The 23,597-nt window shown below is 43.4% G+C and overlaps 2 protein-coding genes across 2 annotated transcripts in view; both read right to left on the bottom strand.

The window, feature by feature from the left end:
* Nucleotides 1–8,711, bottom strand: part of itgb5 (integrin, beta 5) — a 38,687-nt gene extending 29,976 nt beyond the window's left edge. Inside the window, exons 1-8 of the mRNA XM_076110930.1 lie at nucleotides 8,057–8,711; nucleotides 7,112–7,197; nucleotides 6,653–6,860; nucleotides 6,271–6,520; nucleotides 5,314–5,482; nucleotides 3,709–3,870; nucleotides 2,642–2,737; nucleotides 1,935–2,024 (exon numbers count right to left, since the gene is read on the bottom strand). Coding sequence (XP_075967045.1) covers nucleotides 1,935–2,024; nucleotides 2,642–2,737; nucleotides 3,709–3,870; nucleotides 5,314–5,482; nucleotides 6,271–6,520; nucleotides 6,653–6,860; nucleotides 7,112–7,197; nucleotides 8,057–8,123 — 1,128 coding nt within the window. The 5' untranslated portion in view covers nucleotides 8,124–8,711. The remainder of the gene's footprint in view (nucleotides 1–1,934; nucleotides 2,025–2,641; nucleotides 2,738–3,708; nucleotides 3,871–5,313; nucleotides 5,483–6,270; nucleotides 6,521–6,652; nucleotides 6,861–7,111; nucleotides 7,198–8,056) is intronic.
* Nucleotides 8,670–16,314, bottom strand: rbm44 (RNA binding motif protein 44). Its single transcript, XM_076112269.1, is given in 19 exon segments — nucleotides 8,670–8,777; nucleotides 10,186–10,461; nucleotides 10,570–10,777; nucleotides 11,526–11,599; nucleotides 11,803–11,870; nucleotides 11,960–12,085; nucleotides 12,174–12,282; nucleotides 12,424–12,505; nucleotides 12,598–12,632; nucleotides 12,741–12,906; nucleotides 12,986–13,147; nucleotides 13,514–13,575; nucleotides 13,651–14,233; nucleotides 14,461–14,639; nucleotides 14,739–14,884; nucleotides 15,401–15,505; nucleotides 15,683–15,789; nucleotides 15,950–15,977; nucleotides 16,179–16,314. Coding segments are annotated over 19 exon segments (2,760 nt in total).
* Nucleotides 16,315–23,597: the final 7,283 nt, after the last annotated feature.

The following is a 23,597-nucleotide window of genomic DNA, read 5'->3' as shown; positions in this document are numbered from 1 at the left end:
GACCCAATCTGGAGTCACTCGTGCGCAACGTAACTGTGCCCAGGATAAATCAGGATCGTACTCGGTGCACATGGATAAGCACGCCCTAATTGGCTCTCTTAACAATTACAATTGTTCTGACCCGTAACACAATCACAGCCAGGAGCAGCTTTGTGCCACGCAGTCAAAACCTGGAGGAGAAATGAGGTGGCTGCACAACGTTGACATCGCAGTGTTTGGCAAAGCCTATCTAGCTAACAACCGCAGAGTGGTGGATATAATGTGGCAGCTGGAATGTTAATACGGCCGTGAGTCAAAGCGCTCGATTCAAAGCTCACTCCCACGCGCTGAGAGTGTCAAGTCTGCGTCTTTACACAAGTTTCTGTCACGGAGAATAACATCGCTGCGGGTCAAAACAAGACGCAGCTCCTCTTGACTGAGGCAAGAAAACAATCTGTACACCCACACAGGAAAGCATTTAGGGAAAGGTTGACTCCATGCAGTTCAGTTCAAGTTTCCAAGAACATGCAAAACCAAATGTTTATAAGGCGGACAACAGGGCTGCCCCCTCTAAGTGGATTAGTGGACGAATCAATTGTTTTGGTCTGAGTCGACTAAGATTTCTTAGGTCCATTAATCATCTTTTTAAAATGTTTTTTCATGCTGAATGACACTTGTGCAGATATCTCTGGTAAACACAAGATTTAAAACGGTGCTTTTGTGTTATTTGTGGAGAAACTCAGTTTTACAGATCCATCGATTTATTAATTAGTCGACAGAATTGTACGAGTGTTTGTCGACTAATAATTTCTTTGGTGGAGGACAGCTGACAGGCAATCAGATGGATACCAGGCTTCAGTTTAGGGGCCAGACAGAGAGAGGTAGTAAATAATAATAATAGTAATAATATGACACGTTACTAATTCTAAAACGCAGCAGTAGATTTCTTAACACAAGTCATATGAACAGCTGTTGCTGACACGAGTTTTCTCTGTTCATGACAGAACAGATTACTTTCTCTGCATCTTTCTTCTGTTCTGAAACAACACCTGATCATAAACTGCATCATTATTATTTACACTAGACTTTGCAAGAACGTATTTATTTGGTTCCTCTCATCAAGATTCAAATCAACTCATATGATTGTTGCCTCAGCGGGGCTGCAGTTATTGGCCTTATTTACTCATTTGTCAATTAATCCAGTGCTTCACCACCTTTGTTTGGGATGTGACCTGTTAAAGCGAAGCTATATCTACTTTCTCTCATCCCCTAATCTTTTTTCTTCATTTCATCTTTAGGACGCATGGGGAGGTAGAGTCACAGGAAAATGGAACTGAGGAAAGTCTGAGAAAGTAAACATAAGTTTGTGAAGCAGAAATATGTTTTTTCTGGCTCCTATCCTGTTAATCAGCCTCAGATTTATCCTGCGACCCATCGACAGGGCCACGAGCCCTACATTAAGGACCACTGGTATATTCTAAATATTAGTAATATTAGTGTGATTAAATATCACAATTTCTCAGAGCCGACGTCTTAAAAACAGCTTTGTGTTGTCTGACCAACAGCCCAAAACCCAAAGATGTTCAACGTCCAACGCATTTGAGAGGCTGATACAATAGTGCATGGCATTTATATTTGTTTAATGATTAATACATGTCGATTACTTTTCTGTAATCCACTAATAATGTCTATCCCTCTGCTACAAAGTCAACAGTTAAAGCACTTCAGCACCGCATCCTCTCCACAAAAATGACAAATCCAGCGTGTGTGCAACCACCCATGTTCCCACCAACAATGTCACAGTAGTGGGAAGACTTTTAAGAATGTCCGTCCCTTTTCCTCCCCCTCCTCTTATCTTTCTTCTGTGTCGTTACTTGACTCTCTCTCTCTCTCTCTCTCTCTCTCTTCACACACAAACAGGAAACCAGACACACTCACAGCGTTTCTTTACTCACATTGTAAGCTGCGATGATCAGCTGAATTACATTCTTAGAGTCCTGGTCCAGGATTTCTACTGTCGTTCCCGGTATGAGTGCTGTGAAATTCTTTGTTAGGGAAGAATTAAAGAGACAACATTAGTTACCTAATTAGATGATTGATAGGAAAAGTATATACGTGTATCTGCCGGCAGGTTTGAAAGGCATGTTTTCTTTAAAAATTGCAAATATTTAATGGATTTTGAAATTTTCGACGGTCCTTGAAAGGTTCACGTGTGACGAACGTCACCAAATCAAAGAGTAAACTAGTGATATTTCATTCATCTTCTCTCTCATTTACAATTCCGTTAACAATATCCCGTTGCACTAACCAGATACTGTAAAAAAGAATAAATTCTGCGATCCTCAGCGCAGCTCAGAAGCCATTATTGACAAAAGCTCAATAGAAGTTGGACTGAACTGCAGGCTGTTTACACAGAGCAGAGAACAGAGCTAGTAAGGAGAGGTTGTTTTTTTACTATGCAACAAAATTCAACTTGAGTTTATTTTTCCATGACATACGGAACAAAATACATTTTTGAGTTTTCTCTACTTTTAGCCGTGATGGTGCTGTTTCCATAGAGGTGTTGTTACATAATGCAGTGAAAAACGAGTGAGTAAAATGCAACACCGTGAAACCACCTGGGGTTCAGAGGGTTAACGATAAAACGGTAAAAACAAAGTACCTTGTAAATAACGTACAGCCGTTTTGTGACCGCGAAGATGAGGAAGATGTTATTTTCAGCCAGTTTCTCGCCCAGAAGAGCCAGAGAGGGATAGTCCTGTGAAAAGAGACGACAACATACAGTTGAGTTCCCGGTCAGGAAGCTGACGGATGTCGATGCTCTTTGACCCCCAGAGTTGTGTTTACATTGCTCTGCTGGCCCTCTACCACCACAGTAAAGCTTGATGTGGACAAGAGCTCATCTGTATCATATTTCAGTCTGAGAGCATTCCAGATTAAACTATGAAATGTGGTTATTTTCATTGGAGGCTATTCAGGTCCTACTGACATTTTTATTTCAGATGGATGGAAAAAAAACTAAAACTCCCAGTGAATTGTATCAATTACCGATCCAACACTCCTACCCAAAAACAACAACGTGGAACACTGTGTCCCACGAAGTGAAAGAGAAATCATTGCAACTTATTTAAGGCCAAGTTAAATCCGGTAACTTCTGCTTTTAGTGGAAAATAAAGCAGAAAAACAACTAAAACGCTGCCATCAGAAGTGTGCAGATCTCCGCCAGGTGTCTCTGCAACAAATCATTGTGTGGGCCATAAAACGGTGTTTTGATAAAGAGTGAGTCATCACAACCACGAGAGGTCCTTGAGCATGCAGCCATGACTGGGCACCCAAAATATTTCGCAGTTTGCTGCGGCAGAATGTAAGATAAGCCGTGGACAGACACAGAGGTGCACCCTCACTCACTCACTCACACACACACGCACGGACGCATGCAATGTCCGTTCACAGCTGGATTTTGTAGGAAAAAGTACCTGAGATTGAACAATGGGAACGTGTGTTACAGTAAAAGGACATTTCAAGCTGAAGCTGTAAGATATCTATATAAAATAATTCTACTGACGTTCAAAATGTAACAATAGCAGCGAGTACAAATCAACAACACTGCTCCTCTTTATTCTCTAAAGGCTACTGTAATGTTTTATTTCATAAGATCTACTTTGTTAAAATGACAGTCTGATATACTTTGTTTGAGAGGCGAACAACAGAAAGAGCAGCTCCTCTCACCATCTTCGTGGAAGCGCTGTACTCGTGCTTGTCATCGAGGTGACACTCTCCGTCGTGGGGCTGGACGAGGCCTCCCAGCCGGCCGTCCAGAGCCAGGTGAGGCACATCGTCTGTGGCGAACACCAGCAGGTGGTAGGCCTCTTTCCTCCAGCCTATCTCCTCCTGTTCACAGGGTACAACACAAGATGGTTTTTGTATCCTTGTTGTTTTATGCAGGGGGAGGGGGGTTCAATCTAATGTTGTAGCTATGATCTGGTAATTAGGATTACATCAGAGGATGATTTTGGTTAGTTATTAGAGCCAGTGTGTGTGGAGGCATTTCAATTACAGCTCACAGAAAACAACACGTTAACACACGAGTAAATGGCTTTACAGTCTGGGTTCTACGGGCGTCGTAATTTAACTAAAAACTCATTATGACTTTCCACAAAGTTCAGAGCTGCTGATCCAAACACACACACACACACACACAACAGCGAGTGAGCTACAACAGCCAGAGTGTTCTGCCGCAGGCTATAATCAATAGGAAACAACAGGCAAAGGCAGAGTGAGCATTTGACAGACTGCTGACTAATGCGTGGCACAAAAGAAACACAACATTTGAGCAGCTGCAGAGAGGGATTTCTGCTCATTATGCGGCTCGTACAGTACACAACAGAGCTGTGGGTGCCCCCTGTCAAGAGCCCTCTCTGAAGAGAAACTACGCAGGAAATAATGATGTGTGAGAATGAGCTTTGCACACAAACCGAAGAACCATTTCCTGTTGTTGAGCGAGGCAATTTATGTTGAAATAAACTGTGTCCAACTCATGCACAAAGCATGTGTATCAAAGAAGTGTTTCCCAAACTTTTCTACTTCTGGTCTCATCTATAAGTTGTGAGAAGAGCGAATTTGTGTGTAAATAAACGTTCCGGATCATTTTTACTGCCTTTTTCCGCATCACATTTTATTATCTTGAATCGGTAAACCAGCCATATCGACAATAAAAAATAAATCACAACTTTGTTTCTCATCTTTGGGATTGAATGCATCAAACAACTAGTTTTAAAACAATCACAACATAATAAAGGAGGATAAATCATCATCGAGTTTACCATAATAGGATCCACATATGCACACATGACAGCTAATCAGCAATGTAATTCAATTGATCTATATCATGTGACAACCTTCCCATTAAAAAGCTGACCTGACTTGCCCTCTGTTTAGAAAACACTCGGATCAATCAGGCCTCCGGACGGACCCGGGCCGGCCTCGCTAACCAGCGAGTGTTTGAAACAGTGCAGCACAAGTAAATTACAAGGCAGGAGCTACTCGGAGGGAGTCATTCTCTTCCTGTCGAAAACAATTAAGTTGGGAGGGGGAAAGCAGGGATACGACCGGGCCTGCGAGTGACTCGTCCTCGTGTTTAACCAGCTGCACCAGACTGCACTTCCTGTCTATCCCCCCTGGTGCTTTTAATTAACAAGCAAATAGGCCAGACGCTTGTCACGGGGGGCATCTCAGGAGTTTCCCCTTTCCATCTGACCCAAACGTGCACCGTCACTCAACGCAGCCATGTCACGAGCCAAGTCCACAGATGAAATGAATGGAGACGCTGGTCACCTTACAAACAGCAGCCTGCAGGATGGCGTCGAATCCGCCCTCTGGCGCGTCCCGGTTGCGAGACACCATCTGCTTCTGCACCTCCTCGTTAAAGCGGTCCACTTTGTCCGTCAGCGAGAGGATGTGGCGGAAACCGAAGGTGGGGACACAGTTGGGGAACAGTTTGTATCTGTGCAGAGGGAGGGGGGGGGGGGGGGGGGGGGGGGGAGAGATCCAGATATTTACTCTGAAAGTCACATCAGGACAATATCAAGCGAAGCAGCAAAAAGGTTTGTTTCATCTGTATTTACTGTATCTATAGCATTTATTTCTAAAAACATGACATCATTCATGAAACATTCGCATCAACCCTAGAGCATTATTTTACACTGTTCATTTGGCTTTGATGAATGGCTTCAAATGTGAAATCAAACATTGTTCCGGTTGATCTAAATGTAGGCCGTGCTCTTGTCAGGATGAGCAATGGTAGACGTAAGCTTCGGGGTCAAAAAGCTGTCTTCTATCCCTTTAAATACACACACGCACACACACACATGCGTGCACCCGACCAACGCCATAACCTAGATGTGAAGCGATGCGCGATGGTGGGCGCTGAGTTAGTGCAGTGCAGTCTCACCTCCGGGGCAAACGTGGTGTGCCACAGCGTTCTAACCCTCTATCTGTTCTGCTCTCTACCAGCTTGCCCTCATCAACAACCGGCAGGAGATATTACTCTTCTGTTAGGTACTGGCGTTAGCAATACTTCTTGTACACGTTATATTGGTACTTTTGTTCTTTAATCTTCTGTTGTTGTGATTTACTTTTTCTATTTTAGCTGATTTTTATATATTTATTATATTTACCTCACTCTTATTGCTCTTCTATTTTGCACTGGTCTCAGTATTACTTCCTATAAACTTAATAGTCATTACTCTAGTGTCACTTGACCATGCTTTAGATCCGGCTGTCACCACCCACCCATTGCATGGATTCTCCTGGTACTTGGGCGCTGTGTAGGAGAAGGGGGACATGTTTTTGTCCACAAAGGAGCCGAAGCCCAGCCTGAAGTTGCTGGTGAGCTTGCCCATCTCCAGGGCCAGCTTGGTGCCCAAGTTGCGGATGGTGTCCAGGTCGTCTTTCATGGAAAGAGAGAGGTCCATCAGGTAGTAGAGATCCACTGGGTAGTCCTCCACCTGCCGCACCTGCAGCCCAAACCACGTCTGGTCTCCTGGATGGACGGGTGGAAAGAATCCGTTAGCTGGTTTACTCACAAAAACATTTGGAAGGAAGGAATGTATTATTTATCAGAAAACTTGTCTTTCTCATACACGTGCATGCTTATCTGACGGTGTATATTTACCCGGCCGCAGGCTGACGGAGATCTTCTGAGGCATGATCTGGACAACGTCGTACTGGGTCGACCCGGACCCTTTAGAGCTCAGGGGCATGTTCTGCAGGACCGAGACGCTGCTGGTGGGGTACTCGATGAGCCGCGCGTCGCAGCCTCTCCTCTGCAGGTTTTGTCTGAAGTCGCACCGTAACGTCAGAGACCGCCCCTTCCCAAACTCCTGTTCAAAAAGTTTCAGTTGTGGACAAAACCAGACATTTGAGGACGTCTTCTTGGGCTTTGAGAGACACTGATTGACACATTCTTCACCACGTTCTAACATGCAATCAACAGATTCATCAACATTAAAAATAATCTCTGGCTGCAGCCCGTGTTGAAATATAATGACACATTACGTCCCCTCTGTGTAAACTGTGCTCTGCACCTGCACAGTGTATAAACCCTGACAGTACAGCAGCAGGTGAGATGTACCTCTTGTGCGCACCAGGCGCAACTGGGATGAATCAGGAGGCATTCTTCACAGGACATAGCGCTGCCACTCATACACATGTTAAGACCTGAGAAGGGACGGGAGCAGATCAGAGACAGGGTGGGACGGTCCCAGTGCTGAGACTGAACTGGGGAAACACAGTCACTAATGTGTCTCTATATGGAAAAAAACAGCAATGCAATAACAAGTTATCCATCTAATACTGACTTTGTGGAAGGTTTTGATGTAGTTTTTGTTGGCGGTGTGACTGAGAGGTGTTTGTTCGGCTCAATGGAAATGAAAGCTGTATTTTGGGTTGTATTCGAGTGCACAACATTATGGGATGTTTCTATGCATCTGTAAATGAGTGGACACAATGTCCTGACACCTCGCAACACACATGCAGATCACTAAGATCAACCTCAGCCAGAGACACTGCTCTGACACACTGAAAGTTTAAATTATAATATTCACAGAGGAAGTTGGCATGACATTGCAGGGGTGTTTCTATTTTTCTGGCCAGCCAGTGTCAGTGGTACACAATGCTGACAAAGCGGTTTTTTTTTTTTTTTTGTTTTTTTTAAGAGTTGTACCTTGACCTGTAAGTCTGTGTTTGTGGTATATTTTAAAGTCTGTCTCATTGTATTTGTTTTAAAGGAGGGTGTTATGATTGAAATATATCCTTTCCTCTCAGAGCCACCTCTCTACTGTAAACAAAACAACCAAATGTTGATTCTCTCGCCTCCATGTGGCTCCAGTTTACAGTAGCTCTACACTCCTCGTGTGTGTGTGTGTGTGTGTGTGTGTGTGTGTGTGTGTGTGTGTATTTATGCATCAAGCACTGAGCCGCTGTGTGATGCTGCTGTTGCAAAAAATAATAATAAACAGTCTGATAGCAGAAAATAAAGATAATTCATTGCATATCACACAAGCCTGCTTCCTCGTACCTCTCGCAGCGTGCAGGAGCACGCAGCACAGAGCCGCGCGCCACATCAGCGTCCCGGGGCTCCACATGGTGCCACTCGGCGTGTTTTCACCGACGCTTTGAGAAATCCCAGATTTGTATCTGTAATCGCAGCTGACACCGGGTTTACTGCTTCGCCGACCAGACCTCTCATTGGATTTAGTCCCGCTGACTCGGATCTCCTCTCGGCTCCAACAGGAACAGCGCTTCTTGTCGGCTTACGATCCGCGTGAAGGCATATTGGTGTTTTTTAAAGTATGCAGAAGGCTGCGCGCGGTGCCGTGGATCCGCTCCTTGAGTTCCTCTGCTCGGACGCCTCTACAGACTTCCACGTCCTGACTACTTCACCCATAGCTGACACCAACTCCAAAACTTCTCCATCGGTTTCATGGCACCTCTCGGTGCCGATGCGCATACAAAACCAAATCTATGCCGGGGCAAAGCAGGAGAGGAATCACACACAGATATATAGAACAACAGATTAGTGAGTGACTTCAGCAGCGATTTTCTTTTTCCAGATTTGAGTGTTGCCTTTTCGGTTTGTCCGGTTTGCGTCCCAGCTGGAATCTCCGCCCATTCCCAACTAGGGATTACGTTTAACCCTTTCGCTGCTCGGTTGAACGCTTGACGCCCGTGCAGCGCTGCGTGGCCTGCGGACACCTAGTGGTGGCTCCCAGGGGCTGGTCCAGGATCTGGTCCAGGATCTGGCAGGGGACAGGGATTTGTTTGCTGGGGGTCGACGGCAACATGACTAGCAGTTTAATTCCCTCTTTGGTTAACTGGCTGGAAATAAATAAATCTAAATCAATAAAGGCGTTACAAAGCAGTAGAGCTGAACGGTGATGTGGGGCTGGAACAGAAGGCCCCACCACCTTAGAGGACCTTACACTCTTTGGGTTTCTTTTGTGTCTCCTGGTTTTGTCTCTTTGTAGCTCTTTTGTCTCTTTGTAGGTTTTGGCTGAAGTCACACTGTGACGTCAGAGTCCAGCCCTTCCCAAAATTCCTGAAGGAGGGAAAGCAACACACCGTGCAGTACTGAAATATGAGGAGGGGTTGAAATTAGAGCTGCAACGATTAATCAATGAATTGTCAATTTCTGATTAACAGATTAATCGGTTTAAATCGTTTAAGAAATAAAAAGTCAAAATAATCTGATTCCAGCTTTCTTTCCTCATAGTCTGTGAAAGCACATTAGAGTGCACTACATTATCGGATTATATGAAGCTCTTTGTAGATGATTTGTGACTTTTATCATTTTGTCTTTTTATAAGCTGGTTATTCTTCGTCCGTGGCAGTTTTGACCCCTTTTTGTAGTGATTTTGCATCTCTTTGTGATTGTTTTGTGTCTGTTGGTAGTCGTGAGTCTCTTTGTAGCCGTTTTGCATCTCTTGTGCCGGAGCCCTCTTGGAAGCTGGCTTGTCTTCTTCTTTGATGGTTTTAAAAAGCAGTTTGCATCCAAAAAGTTGCATTACCACCTTCTACTGCATCGAAATAAAACCTAATTCTCCCAATCTAACTAAAATTAAGAAGAAAAAAAAAAATAGTTCTATAAAAGTCATAATAAATACATTCTCCATCTCTCGTCCCATTCTCTAATAAAACTCAACAGCTCCTGCACGTCCTCTCAGTAAGATATCCAGAAACATCAGCAGGTAATGCTGCCGCGTCTTCAGACACAAAAACAATTATTTGTGTCAAGCAAAGCCACCGAACCACGTCGAGCACAACAAAGCTGAGGAGAGGAAAATATTTTGATTCTCCAGTTTATTGACTGAGGACATCAAATAAAACAAAGCTGCTGCATATACAACTGTATGCAACCATTTAGAAGTCTTCATCAAGCATTTTCTTTAGAAAAATAATTAAACTGCCGAATAACTGGCAGAGGAGGCACTCAAACTATAATATACAAACAAAATATAATAATCAAAAACAATCCAAGCTAGCTGGAAAGAACACATAGTACAGTAGAGTGTAAGGTAATCTAATTATAGATTATTTTGCTTCCCCTTCTTTGGAAAATCAGAGTTGTGACTTCAAACCAATAACATGTAACAACAAAAAGACTGGCAGCACTGAACAAAGCTTCCTTTATAACATCGTGTCTCTTGCGGCGGGCCGGGTCAGAAGCTCGGACGTCATCTCCCTGATGGTCCTGAGCGGCAGCCCGCTGAGGACGCCCCGGTGCTTCACCTTCAGCTCCATCAGCGCGTCCACGATCCTCTGCCTGCCCACGTCCGGGTGGCGCTGGCTCAGCTCGGCCATCAGGGTGTCGAAGCTGCCCATGGTGCCGTAGTGCTGGGGCACGCAGGTTCCCTTTGCTGTGGGGGAGATGCAGACCACCTTCCTGTTCTTCATGCTGGAGCCGAGCAGTGGCTGACTTATCAGCTACACAGAGGACAGAGCAATGAATCAATCCCAAAACACCCACAGTAGTTTTTAGGTTCTCTATATGATATAGATGATATAGATAGCATTAATATAGCAGATTCTCACCTTTCTTTCAGTCTTGGAGGTTTGTGGTCCGGTGGAATCCCCTGAAGACTCCGGCCCCCTGATGGAGGCTGAGGCCGGTCTCTGGCTCCCACCACTGGCTCCGTTGATGTGCTCCACATGTAAAGCGTGGCCTTGCATGCAGCAGCCACGCAGCTCTCTGACTGCAGCCTCGGCAGATTGGGGTCCGCTCACCATCACGATGGCAACTCTGGCAGTCAGCAAGAGAGGCGTTTGTTTCACTGACTGTGTTGATTTGGGGAACAAATGGCTGTTCTGACATCACAACTTGCAGCATGAAGAGTTCGACTATGTTGAATAACGACTTAAGCGTACACCAGTTTGATGTTATGCAAACCGGCTGAAATCGGCATTTGCCATTATGATGCGTTCTGTCAAATTAGAAAGTAAACCTGTGCCGACCGTGTCACGGCACTAAAGGCAACTTATCAGTCATAAGAGATATGACAACGTGATTAACGTTGTTCCACAGGCTGTGTGAAACTTACTGAGGCCGGCAATAAATCTACTTTGAGTCGAGGTGGGAGGGGCATGATGCACATGCCACATGTTTGTTTACTAGAATGGTTTTTGGGGTGACGAGATGGGACATGGCAGAGATAGTCTCACAGAAAACTAAAAGTGTACCAATATGGCAGCATAGGAAAGGAGTGAGAACTCACTCTCTGCTTCTTCTTCTTTAGTGTTTAATGGCGAACAAGCTCAGGGGTGAATTAGCACATTAACAACAAGTGGACTGGAATCGCTAAGCTCCAATTCATCAGCAGTCTCATTATGTTCCTGTCCGGATCAGCTGCTCAGTCAAGTGAAACAGCGAGTGGTGAAACCAGTCCGATCCGGTTTTTGTATTAATAGCAAACCAGCGTGGCTCCGTTTACAGCGGCCCAGCCCTCGGACTGTCACCAGTGATGCGTGTTGTGATTCTCAGAGCAGCTCACCTCACATCATTCTTTAACGCAGAGATGCTGACTTCAGAGGCGTGGTACTTCTCAAAGCACAGCATCACTTCACTCTGGAAAAGACAAACGTTAGAGCTAAAGTCTGCACCGCCCTCTGCTGGAGATAATGGTGTCATACAATGCACTCACATTACACAATGTGAATCATTAAAATGTCCAACATATAGCAATATTGTATTACATTTGATAACTGGGATAGCGCTCATTCTCATGAGCACAACTCTAATACGGTATTGTTTGAGCAGCAGAAACTCACCTCGGTCACGTTACCGGGCAGATTAGAAACACAGAGCACTGAGCTCTTCACCTCCTCGCTGGCTGATTCTGTGGTGAAAACAAATTACACACGAAGGAATTGTACATGTACTACATGTAGAGCTGTAGAGCTGCAGCTTCGTTCACTGACCACTGACCATTAGTCTCATCTTTCACGGTGGGCTCCTGTCCCGTCTTGGCTGCTGCTGCCGGTCCTGCATGCTGCAGGTTTTCCTCAGCGTCGTACCACGCCTCACACGTGTTGAGCTCTTGGCGTTCCTCTGCTGTCCACACAAAGGATGGCACAGCTTTGATTTAATCAACTACTTCCCTGGTAATTGTTTAAAATGTGAGAGTGATGCTTGTGCTTACTCGTCTTCTTTTCTTCTGGCTTGTGAGCGTTATGAGTAGCATCTCCATCTTGGGGGACAACAGCGACGGCTCTTCTTGCTTTGCTGTTCTCCATCTTTCTCTGGCTGAGCTGTGAAAGAAATGAGCCCAACACCAAAGCTGTTCAAACTTATGAGGAACAAAAGGCCACATTGGGTTCAATTAGCGGCAATAAAAGCAACACTGAGCTGCTCAAAAGGTTTTTCTTTGCCGTCTCAGTGTGTAAGCATACCTGAGAGCCATTTGTGCTTTGATCAGCAGGACATCCATTTTCTTCTCCCGATGTTTTATGTTTCTGGGGCTCCTGGGAGCTCCTTGGGATCAGAAAAGACAACATTACAGCATCTGGAGAGTCTACGCTGCTAAACCGGTGAAATTGAATCACTGCACGTCTGTGCTAACATACCGAGATGGAACATTTCCCAGCACCTCACATATGGTCTAAACAGGGAACAAGGAGAAATTAGACCATTGGTATTACAGCTCTGGTGGAAATACAAGAGAACAATGCAGAGTTTTTCCTTATTGGAGTAGGAGGCCGAGTCTTACCTTTGCAGGGATGAACGTTGCACGTGTGGTGACCGTCTCAGAATCAACAGACAGAGGCCGAAGCTGCTCCAGAGGAACTCCTGCCAGGATCTCATCCCTCATCTGATTATACTCAGATTCCAGTTGTTGCAGAACACTTGCGATGTTTGCAGAAGGGTTCTTTGGCCTACAGAGAGAGGCAAATACTGGTTGACCTAAATCCATCTGGATGAACACAAAACTAGAGTTTACACCCATTAACAGACAGTAGACAGGTGAAGTGTCCTTACGTTACTCCCTCAGAAGAGGTGTAGTAGAGTCTCCAGCAGTACTGTCTGCACATGCTGTGCTGCAGGGCCAGGAGGCTCAGCTCTGCTCGCTGAGCACGCTGGACACAGTCACAGTCCTTTCTCAACTTACCACCGCAACTGGAACACATATAAATAAATATATTAGTCCTACTGTCGGAGAACTTTGGAGCCAAGTAGCACGGTGGGATTAGAAGTCTGTCATTAAAGCAGACGTTTTCTTAGACGGTTAAGTCGCCAAATAAAGAAGCATTTTTAGTTTTGACCGAAAAATCTGCTATTTTATTTTGAGATTATATTCTCAACATTCAAGTTTATAAAATGAGTGTTTTGGCTCGCCTGGTGGTTTAGTACTGTAGTAGTACATCTGCAAAGAAAGCCTTCACTGTCTATACAGGTCAACTAGTAGATTGGGATTTATTTTCATGAATAAAAAGTTTAAAAACATCCTCCTGACTATTTCTGTGTGCATCTGATACACATTACCTTTTCATTTCCTCTTTCTGCCCTCGTAGTTTCTCTCGAACCTTCTTCAGTTTGATAAATTCCTGAAATATTAAAGAGAGATTGTGTTATGTTCCGCGGGAGCCGTTCTAAAGACTGCTCTTTGGATTCAGCCTTACCTCAGCGAGGTAGTCTAGATCCACCATGTGGACTTCAGTGATCACGTGCTTGTCAGCCGTTTCTGGACGCTCAGTTTGGGTGACGGCTGACGTGCACGGCGGCAGCTCGGTGCCAACCGTAATGTCACGGGTAGCAACTCTGGGCATAAGGGAGCAGCAGTGTTCTGCAGCGTTCATCTTGGCGACAGACTGATCAGACTTCGAGGTCTCACTGTTGGCTGCACCATCAGTGTGGACCGGACCTGAGTGAACCCCACTGTTTTGTGCTTTCACATTGTCGCTGATCAGGCAGGCCAGTATGCTCTTATCGCTCTCCATGATGCTGTGGAAGTTGTCACTCTGATCTCCAAAGCTCAAGCTCGCTTCATCCTCACCTTCAGTGTACTCGTTACCACAGGCCATGTGATCCTGAAGCCCCTCCTCTGGGCTGTTCTCCTCCACCGGGTCCAGAGGTGAGCCGGTCGCTTCGAGCTCCACTGGCTGGAGAACGCTCCTGTCGCTGTACTCTGTACCGTCCATTTGAACACTGTCAAAGCTGTAGTACTCCGGAGACAAGCCTTTTTCAATTGTTGGCCATTCTGACCTGTAACATGAAACAATGTGGCTTATATCCAGAACAATTCATATTGCACTCTGACGGTTCTACTCGGTATCGGTAATTGCTTTATTGCCAAAGGAGCAGAGAAAACAATACCTTCACCGGGATCTTAGACAAGTTCTCAAACTGATGAATTACAATCTTTAACTTCCAGATGTGTTTGAGAAACGAGCAAACTACCTACTGTGTGAGCCATAAGATGCAATACTCACTGTAATAGACCGACTTCAGCGTATGTGGAGATGGGACTCTGGCCTTGGCTCCTGAGCTCAGGCTGCCCCCCCCGTCGGTGCCATTCTAGATCCACGTCCAGAGAGAAGCTCGTCAGACCTGCCGAATCCTTGCTGGACGTCTGCCACGATGGCCTTTGTTCGTTCAGATGGGATGAAGCCTTCAGAAAAAAGCCAACAAAAAAGGTAACTTAACTTAGAGACAGTTAAAGACTACACCAGTGGTATAACCGTTTCATATAACAGAACACTGTTTCTACCCCCATTGAGCAGACATTCTGCTGGTGTGGTTCCAGCGTGGGGAAGCTGTCGAAGGCTGCCGGATGTTTCTGGGATGCATCGCCGCTGTTGCTGCAGCCGAGCAGGTTTAAAGTCTCCCTCACAGTATTGGGAAGTCTCTCCAAGTCTAGACGAGGACCAGAGGAGCAAACAAACAGACATGCAAGTTAAAGCTTTTTCTAGTACGAGAGTTGAGTTTTGTTGTTCAATGTAATAAATCTAGTAAATCTCATGATATCAGGCTCAATCACTGCTATTATTCTAATGTGTTCAACATGTTACAGTACGACTGTGCCCTGTAATAGTGTGGCCATCTGTCCAGGGTGGACAATGTCAGCTGGGATGTCAGCTGGGATCGGCTCCAGCCCCAAAAATTAAGTTCATCACTAGCCGTGTATGAGATTTGCAAATTACCAGAACCGCACTTGGTTGCTCCGGACAATGTAGATCTGAGAATAAAACATTTCAACAATAAAATCACTGTAAAATGACAAAGAATCATTTGATGTAATGCGTTATAAATTTACTGTGAGACATGCGTCGGCCTGTTGGACATCGCGGCTGGCTGGGCGGGTCTGACACTTGAAACGTGACCTGCATTATGAATAAGAAACTGTCATAATTTAATCTGTGCTGCTATAACAAGAGAATATCATCATCTTAACAGACTTACACTTCACATAAACATGATGCCGAGTCAGCTCTAGGGCGGGATGTCTTAGCAGGAACTGCTGAAACCCTCCTTCATCTACGAGAAAAGAAAACAAGAGACATTTTGACCGATATTAATCTCCCAAAATGTCCTTTTGTCCTACTTTTTACTAGCATGCATGTCGAATTAAGTGACCTCCTCAAAAGGTCTTGTTTAGTCCGATCAAACGGTCCAGATCCCGAACACATTTGTTTTTTAGTTATATAATCATACCTTGTATGATCGTTCTGTCCTCTGCAGACAAACGGAGGTACCAACCCAGCAGCTTTGGATCGGTCAAGGAGAGGAATTTGTGATAATCCACCAAATCAAATACAGACCTGGACAGAAGAACAACACAGCTCCTGGTTATAAGTGTATACACACACACACACACACACACACACACACACACACACACACACACACACACATATATAAAAGAAAGAAAGACAGAGAGAGAGAGAGAGAGACAGAGAGAGACAGGATATAGCTGCATACCTCTCCAGCAAGAAACTCCTGATTGCTTCTGTTGATGAAGAAACCACATTTAGATTAATTCTTTGAAAACGTGTCATTGACAGCGAGACATGCATTTCTAAGATTGTTATGTAACGTTAACTTATATATAAATATACAGCCCACACAGAAACAGTATTTTACATTTAAAGTTAATATGCATTTACTTTACCACAGACAACATCTTCTTCTTAACAACAGTATAACTTACTTGGACCTGGCTTTTCAACCACCATATTGTAAAAACAGGGCATCAGGTGATGCAACGGCACCCCCACGTTCTCATACTCACTAGCCACGTAACTGTATGGTGGCCAGACAGGCCACGCGGACTGAAACACAGCCATGGGTTCAGTGTCCGACACAACGTCCAAAAAACGAGTCGAATGACCGGTCGTTTGGGTCGACAAAGCGTTAGTGTGACTCTGTCACGAGTGTGGGGGGGGGGGGGGGGAATGAACGAAAACGGCTAATGTTAGCTAGCTAAGACTAACTGACACAAATATCAAAGCGCAAAATGATGCTGAAAATAACTCTTTTAACCTTAAACGTTAAACTACTTCCTGTCTTGCCACTTTCACCGGCTTTGCAAGCATGAATAATAAGCAATGAACGGGTTTCAGTTGCAATAGGAGTTGCCTGTTTTGGAGGTGGTGGCAATTGCTTCAGGTTTGCAAGGCTAGGTTAGCCAATTAAGCTAATTGGTAACTGCGGTGTGATGCGGCGTTTAAAGGGTCAGTCCGCCCATGAGTCAAGTCATGAAGTCCAAGATTGTGGACAGGTAACGTTAAACGAAGGATCCCTTATACAAAGGACTAGTATATGTAGAATTAACTCACAAAAATATAAAATGACATTTGAAAAACCAACTCTTTTAAGAAACAGTGGCTTGTTGTTCATAGGGACTATTTCTTCAGTGAAATTAGTTCCAACATTATTCTGTATTCCCTTTAATATATATTTGTTCAGTTCCAGGAGAGAAATGTATAACTATCTTCATGATTAGCTGTTAGATACACAAGAAGTAAGAGTAATTTGGGTGGAAATACCTTTTAATAGTAACCTACGTCGTTTCCTGCCAGGCGGTGGCGCTACAAGTAGCAGTTAGCAGTGGAGCTCTTGTCCTTCTGCTTTTTAATGGCGGTTGGAAACGCGACTGATCACTTCCCTCGTTTTCATTTTCATCTCTTCATCACATCTTATCAGCTAAACTTAAATAAATATGCACAAATTCACCTCAGTACTCTTTTTTTTTTTTGATAGCTTACTGGCCGAAATGAAGGCACAGCAATCAAAATCTAATGTTGTCAAGTATGCTACTGATTAAAACACTTCAAATTTAAATATAACATTTAACATGATATTTGGTAAAGGGCTTTTAGAAAAACATGTTTATATTTACCAAAGTAGTAGTTGTTTTGGTATCATACTGAAACTCGGGTATTGTATTGAATCTATAAACCATGCAACTATAAACACACATTTTATATTATTTTAGTAGGCTACAATATTACTGTAACCTCCACTGTTATATATAACAAGCATTTGAACTTAATGCTCTAAAATGAGCTTTATTCTGAGACTGAACATGTGGTTTTGCTGAATGTAAGCACGCCATGTCTAAAAGAAAGAAGTAAAGCTGTTTGACTCTTTGAATTAAGAATTTTGCTCATGAAAAGCAAAAGCCCAATGGTATAATATTCGGTGTATATCTACCTTTGATAAACACCCTGCTGAATTAATAACAGACGTGGTGCTGCAGAGCAGTTGTCACACAAACACACCTGTTGCTATTCAGTGGAGAATGCACAACATAGCAAAAGCAGAATAACTAGGTTGACTTAAACTCCTTGTGCTGCATGTTTTCATCCTCTCTTCTGTTGTTTACTCTGGCTCACACAGAGAGGAACCGTGTACTGAAGAGGAAATTCACCAAATATAGAATTTTTCAATATTTTAATCTCTCTTTACAGGAACGCACAGGCCTACTGTTTTTGTTTGCTCTTGTGTAACATAAAGGGAACTGCAATGGCAATAAACGTCAAGAAAGTGATTTTTGAATGAACAGTTTGAGTCTGCATTCGCTGATTGTTAGTGGTCATCACCCCGGCGCTCCATTCAATCATGCTGCTGTTGAGGTTCTCTCCAAACAGCCACAAGGAAGACAATTATATAAGTTTGGCGTCAGCATGTTTAAAATCCAGAGGATTAAATGTAGCGACTGTGTTGTTGCGCCTCCAGGACATACTCATGTCCCAATCTGATAAGTGCTACATTTCGGTTCAGCACCTTTATTGTCAATGGTGGAGCTGAGAGTGAAAAAAACACAGATTACAAAAGCTTCAAATCTCAACTCCCACACTACACCCACGGGTTACAGGGAATAAAACAAATAAAAGGCAGAAAGCTGCAGCCTGTGAAGAGTTTGGCTGCAGTACGGAACCGTTTGTCCTTCTATTGCGATGTGTCGTTTCAAATTGTGAAAGTCTTACAGGGTAGATGTAGTGGTGTAGTGGTGTAGTGGTGTCGCTATAGTCGGATGGTTAGTTTCTGGTGGGCATCAACATCCTGTCACAAAGTCCAAAATATGTCCCTCAAATATTTTGTCTGGATTGTGTATCATAAATATCATCAGTACGGAGAAGTTAAAGTATTGTTTTCTATGCAGCAGCCATCACAACACATGCTGCGTTGCTGCAAAGTTGAATTAAGTGTCAGAACTCTTAAGTCCATTTTAAGTTGTGACAACGAACTTTGACAATGATGCACTCATGAAATGATTCAGCGTTTATAGACCGGTGCAGTATGTCCACTCATGCACAAATGACATTTCGTGGGAAATAATCTATTTCATGATATACATCCAATCCCAAAATCCCAGACGCTGGTCGCCTCTTAAAGGTATACCATGCAGTAAACAGTGTATAGACTCATGTAAAAGTAATTCCTCTCAATCATCACATACAGTATGTCCCAATAGAAGTGTGTGGTGGGGTTTGTATCTGCAGAGAACCTGCCCTCTGTCCTTTTTTCAAAAAATGATGTTTGAACTTCTACAATTCCATGATAGCTGGGCAAACTGGGATTGTGGACGATGGAAAGCTCCAAAACTTCTACCAAATGGACTTTGTGGTGAGATTGTTTCGTCAACTACTGTCTCCAACTTTAGTTCTCAACATTAGCATCTCTGTTACAATGCCCCTTGCTTCCATATCTCAGCCTTTAACAAGCTGTTCTTCTAGCCCTGCTGCTTCATCAGCATGTTAAACAGCAAACACCTCCCTGGCACTGTTACCACCGCTCACTGAAAAGCAGATACGTAATGCTTAACAGCAGACCAGCTCAGTAACAAACTATTTCCATGAGTAACGCTCAGCAGTGCTGTCCCCTCAGATGTAAATGAGCTAAAAAAAAAAGAGAAGAAGAGAGCTGAGCTCAGTATAAGATAGTTATGCTGACAATGCAGTGTTTGTATCCTACTCGTGACAATTCAACAGGAGGACACGAAGAGCCGGGGATTGAACAGCCAATAAGATGAATGGCCCATCCATTGAACATATACAAACAATAGTCTAATGTATACTTAATACTAATGCTGCACCTGCATTGTTCATTAAGATATTGTTTCCTGACATCTGACAAGAACACGATATACAGTACAGTCTTCTACAAAGGATTCACTGTTGATATGTGAATGTGTGAATGCAGCTCTGGTGTCTGGTAGGATTAATGCAGGAAATCATCAAGTATATTTTTTCTTGCCCCTCTATACCAATTGTTTTATTTATTAGCGGTTATTAAATTAGAACAAAGACCATAGTTAATTGTCATGTCTTCATTTCAGTAAAGCTTAATCTGGAGTTTCGCCCACTTTCTCTCATGCCATCTGACAGCAAAGACAAAGGCACGACAAAGAACAGGTGAAAATATTCAGATTATCACAGAGTGTTCTGCTGCAGCGCACGACATCCTGACGGGAAGGTTAACCACCTGGTACGGTAACACCTTCTCTCTGGAAAGCATGGCCCCATAGAAGGAGATTTCACACTTCACCTCACAGTCTCAGGCTTCTTAAAATACACGTCTTAGTGGATACAAATACTTTTTGGACTGGATTTTCTCATTGGACCACCCAGAACACGTCCTTCATGTCAATGTGTTCTCTCATGTTGTAGGCTCAATTGTGCTGTGTAAATCAATTTACATGTTTCTTTGAAGTTGCTTTGTGTCTCTTTATAATCTCTTTGCAGCTGTTTTGTGTCTCTTTGTAGTTGTTTTGCGTCTCTTTGTAGTCATTTTATGTTTCTTTGTGGTCATTTTATGTTTCTTTGTAGTCATTTTATGTTTCTTTGTGGTCATTTTATGTTTATTTGTGGTCATTTTGAGTCTCTTTGTGATTGATATGTGTCTCTTTAAATGACATTTCGTAGGTGAAGACACTTTGGGCCCCTGGGCCTGTGCCCACTAGGCCTGTTCAGTAATCCATGCAGGACTCTAGTGCTCATGTTCCAACAGGACAGGTACCCGTCCACTAGAGGGCAGCCATGGTCAATGAAAAAATAACTATGAGCTCTCATGAAAATCTGGAATAAATACTGACTTGTGGGTGGTGTGTGTGTGTGTGTGTTTGTGTGTGTGCGTGTGTGTTTGTGAGAAATCCGTTATGTAACAGAGTTTTAGGAGAAGGTTCTCACCATGGTAATTAGCATGGTGCGAACACAGCGTGTTGGCCAAATAATGTGAAAGATTTGTGCTGTTCCCTTCCCGGCAGCATGACCCATATTTCTCAGTATTCGTAGCCAGAACAGAGTGGTTCGCTTTCTCAAACTGCAGTAGATGCAGGCTCTGTGTGTGTGTGTGTGTGTGTGTGTGTGTGTGTGTGTGTGTGTGTGTGTGTGTGTGTGTGTGTGTGTGTGTGTGTGTGTGTGTGTGTGTGTGTGTGTATTGACACACTGAGTGCCTGCCATGGTATGAAGACTCAAAGCTCAAACCACATTATGCTTGAGCTGCGTTGTCTTGTGTCAGGATCAATAATTTACTTGGAAGCAGCTAGTGGTCATAATGTATGTTGAAGGACTACCCATTTGATACGTCCACTTTCCTCCCTGCTCAAGCCCAGAGCCATGTATCAGGCACTCTGTAATAGTGTATGTATTGATTTAGTATGTTCATGATGCAGCCTCATTTGTTTCATGTGTGGAGCCTTAGGTCATCCCTCCAACATGCATATATATTGTACCTTACCGCCGGCCTTTGGCAGGTCGATTAGTGGCAAGGAGGAGGCCTTCTGTATTGGTGATGGAGCGTCTCCAAGGTGATGGGACCTTTCCAAAGCGTCACTTGCTCCTGTTAAATGGATCAGGATCATTATGTTCGGCTCACGGCTTAATCTAGATTGTGGATAAAAGAACGAGGGCCAGTCGGTCAGTTCACCAAAAAGAAATACAGCTGAAACAATTGGATGGATTACCGGGTAAAATGTGTTCAAACTTCCGTGTAACCCCCAGAGGATGAAGCCTGTTGACTCATCATCTTCAGCATGATGTGTGGCTTTGAGTGAAATATTGTGATGGATTGCCAGGATATTTAGTATAAACATTCATGTTCCCCACAGGATGAATTTGTTATAACTTTGGTGACCCCCTGAATGTTGATCTAGTGCCACCATGAAGACCAAACTTATGTCATTCCCATCAGCTTCAGTTTAGTGCAAATGTAAAGATTAGATTAATATACCCATATTGATGATAACCGTGATATAAAAAAGGCAACATCGATATTATGTTAATAATACACATATGATAATGTTAATCCAGAATTAATAATCCAGCGCCTCTTAAAGGGACAGTACGTAGGATTTGGTGGCATCTAGAGTTGTGGTTGTGCAAAACCATGGTAATGCTACAAAGGCCATCCATACCATAATAAAACAATTTACAGAGCAATGGAAGTCAGACGGCGGTACCACAATTTTGCACTCACTGCCCCAGTTTTGGAAGCGTGTTGGAGAAGTACGGTGGCCTTCAGATAAAGTCAAAACGAGAAAGTCTCTCTGTAGAGCCAGTGTTTGGTTTGTCCGTTCTGGGCTACTGTAGTTAAACATGGCGGACTCCGTAAAGTGGACCTGCTCCGTAGATATGAAGGGCTCATTCTAAGCTAACGAAAATGCAACAATTCTTAGGGTCAGGTGATTATAAACAAATAAAAACATAGTCATGAATATTATATTCATTTTCTGCTAATAGATTCCCTGAAATGCTACAAACTGCTTTTAAATCACACTTTTGTACAATTATGGTTACAGACTCTCCACACTTTACTCATATTTTTACCGTAATTAATTTGCCAAAAAAGAGAGAAAATGCACAATAAAGAATTTAACTGATAGCATTATTCATTTGTTTTTTTAGGTTTTCAATAGAAAATATCGTTATTGTGAATTATTTTGGCCGTGCTAATCGTGGAGCTGAAAATCTGTTATGTTGGCAGCCATAGCTGGGATGCTAACACGCCCAACAAAGATGAACATGGTTAACTTTATAAGTGCTAAACATCACCACGTTAGCACTGTCATTGTTAGCATGTCACGTTAGCATGTAGCTCAAAGTACAGCCTCACAGAACTGTTGACGGAGTCCTTTTCAAACAAGAATGAAAAATCAAAACACATAAATTCTGCGTTAAAAAGGTTGGAAAAGCTAGCAAGTAGACTTTTGCGTCAAACTTCTTGTTCCCAAGGTCTCAAATGAACGTTCACGCTCAGAACACTGGACCGTCTCACGGTGTGTCCGTGACAGTGATGCTCTGCTCCATCTGAATCTGACAAGAGGACTGTGGGCGTCTGTCCGAGAATTCACAGCTAAGGTGTGAATATTCATATTCCAATTTTTGCAATAATGTGCATTTTTTTATTGTTGTTTTAGTACTCAGGCACTACTACACTAAGGGATGAACGATTTGTTCCATCGATGTGTTATAAAACAGTGGATTATGGACATAAAATGCTTGCATTTCTCCCACACTGCTGCAGTGCTATAAACTAACATTGCACATTATCCCCACTATTCATAGACCTCAATCTGAAGAGGACTTTTCTAAATTCTTACACCTCCACCAACTGAAACAAAGAGCAGAGAGGAGTAAAGCATATTAAATATATATATATGTTATCAGCGTTGGCAGCTACTACGCTCACACATACACACATTATCAGGGCAGAGCAGCTCCCATGAGCGCACTAAAAGGTCTTTCATGGCATTCAAAGGCTCTCTGCTCTCTCAATCAATGGAAAGTTGCCTGCCAGGCAGACTGTGTTGTTAGAGACCAGAGCTCAGCTTCTGTGCTCTCAGAACTGCTGCACTGCGAGTCTAAAGCTTCACAGTTTTACCACATATCAGATATACCGTCATTTCAGTTCAAGACACATTTAACAACACGGCGATATTACGAGGCAGAAACTGTAAACATGAGTACAGGAGCCTCGAGGGGGGAAGCTGTTCAGACCAGCGACGAGATGTTAATATCAAACAAACATCACAAGATGGTTGTGAAAATGACAGACAGCTCACAAGTCAATTCGAACAATGCACACTCAGATCCATGTGTGCGTATTGCATCAGATATCAACATTA

The sequence above is a fragment of the Anarhichas minor genome, unplaced genomic scaffold, assembly GCF_050575085.1.
Source record: "Anarhichas minor isolate MPS153535 unplaced genomic scaffold, ASM5057508v1 ptg000004l, whole genome shotgun sequence".
NCBI classification, from domain to species: domain Eukaryota; kingdom Metazoa; phylum Chordata; class Actinopteri; order Perciformes; family Anarhichadidae; genus Anarhichas; species Anarhichas minor.
This window is presented reverse-complemented; position numbering and strand designations above follow the sequence as displayed.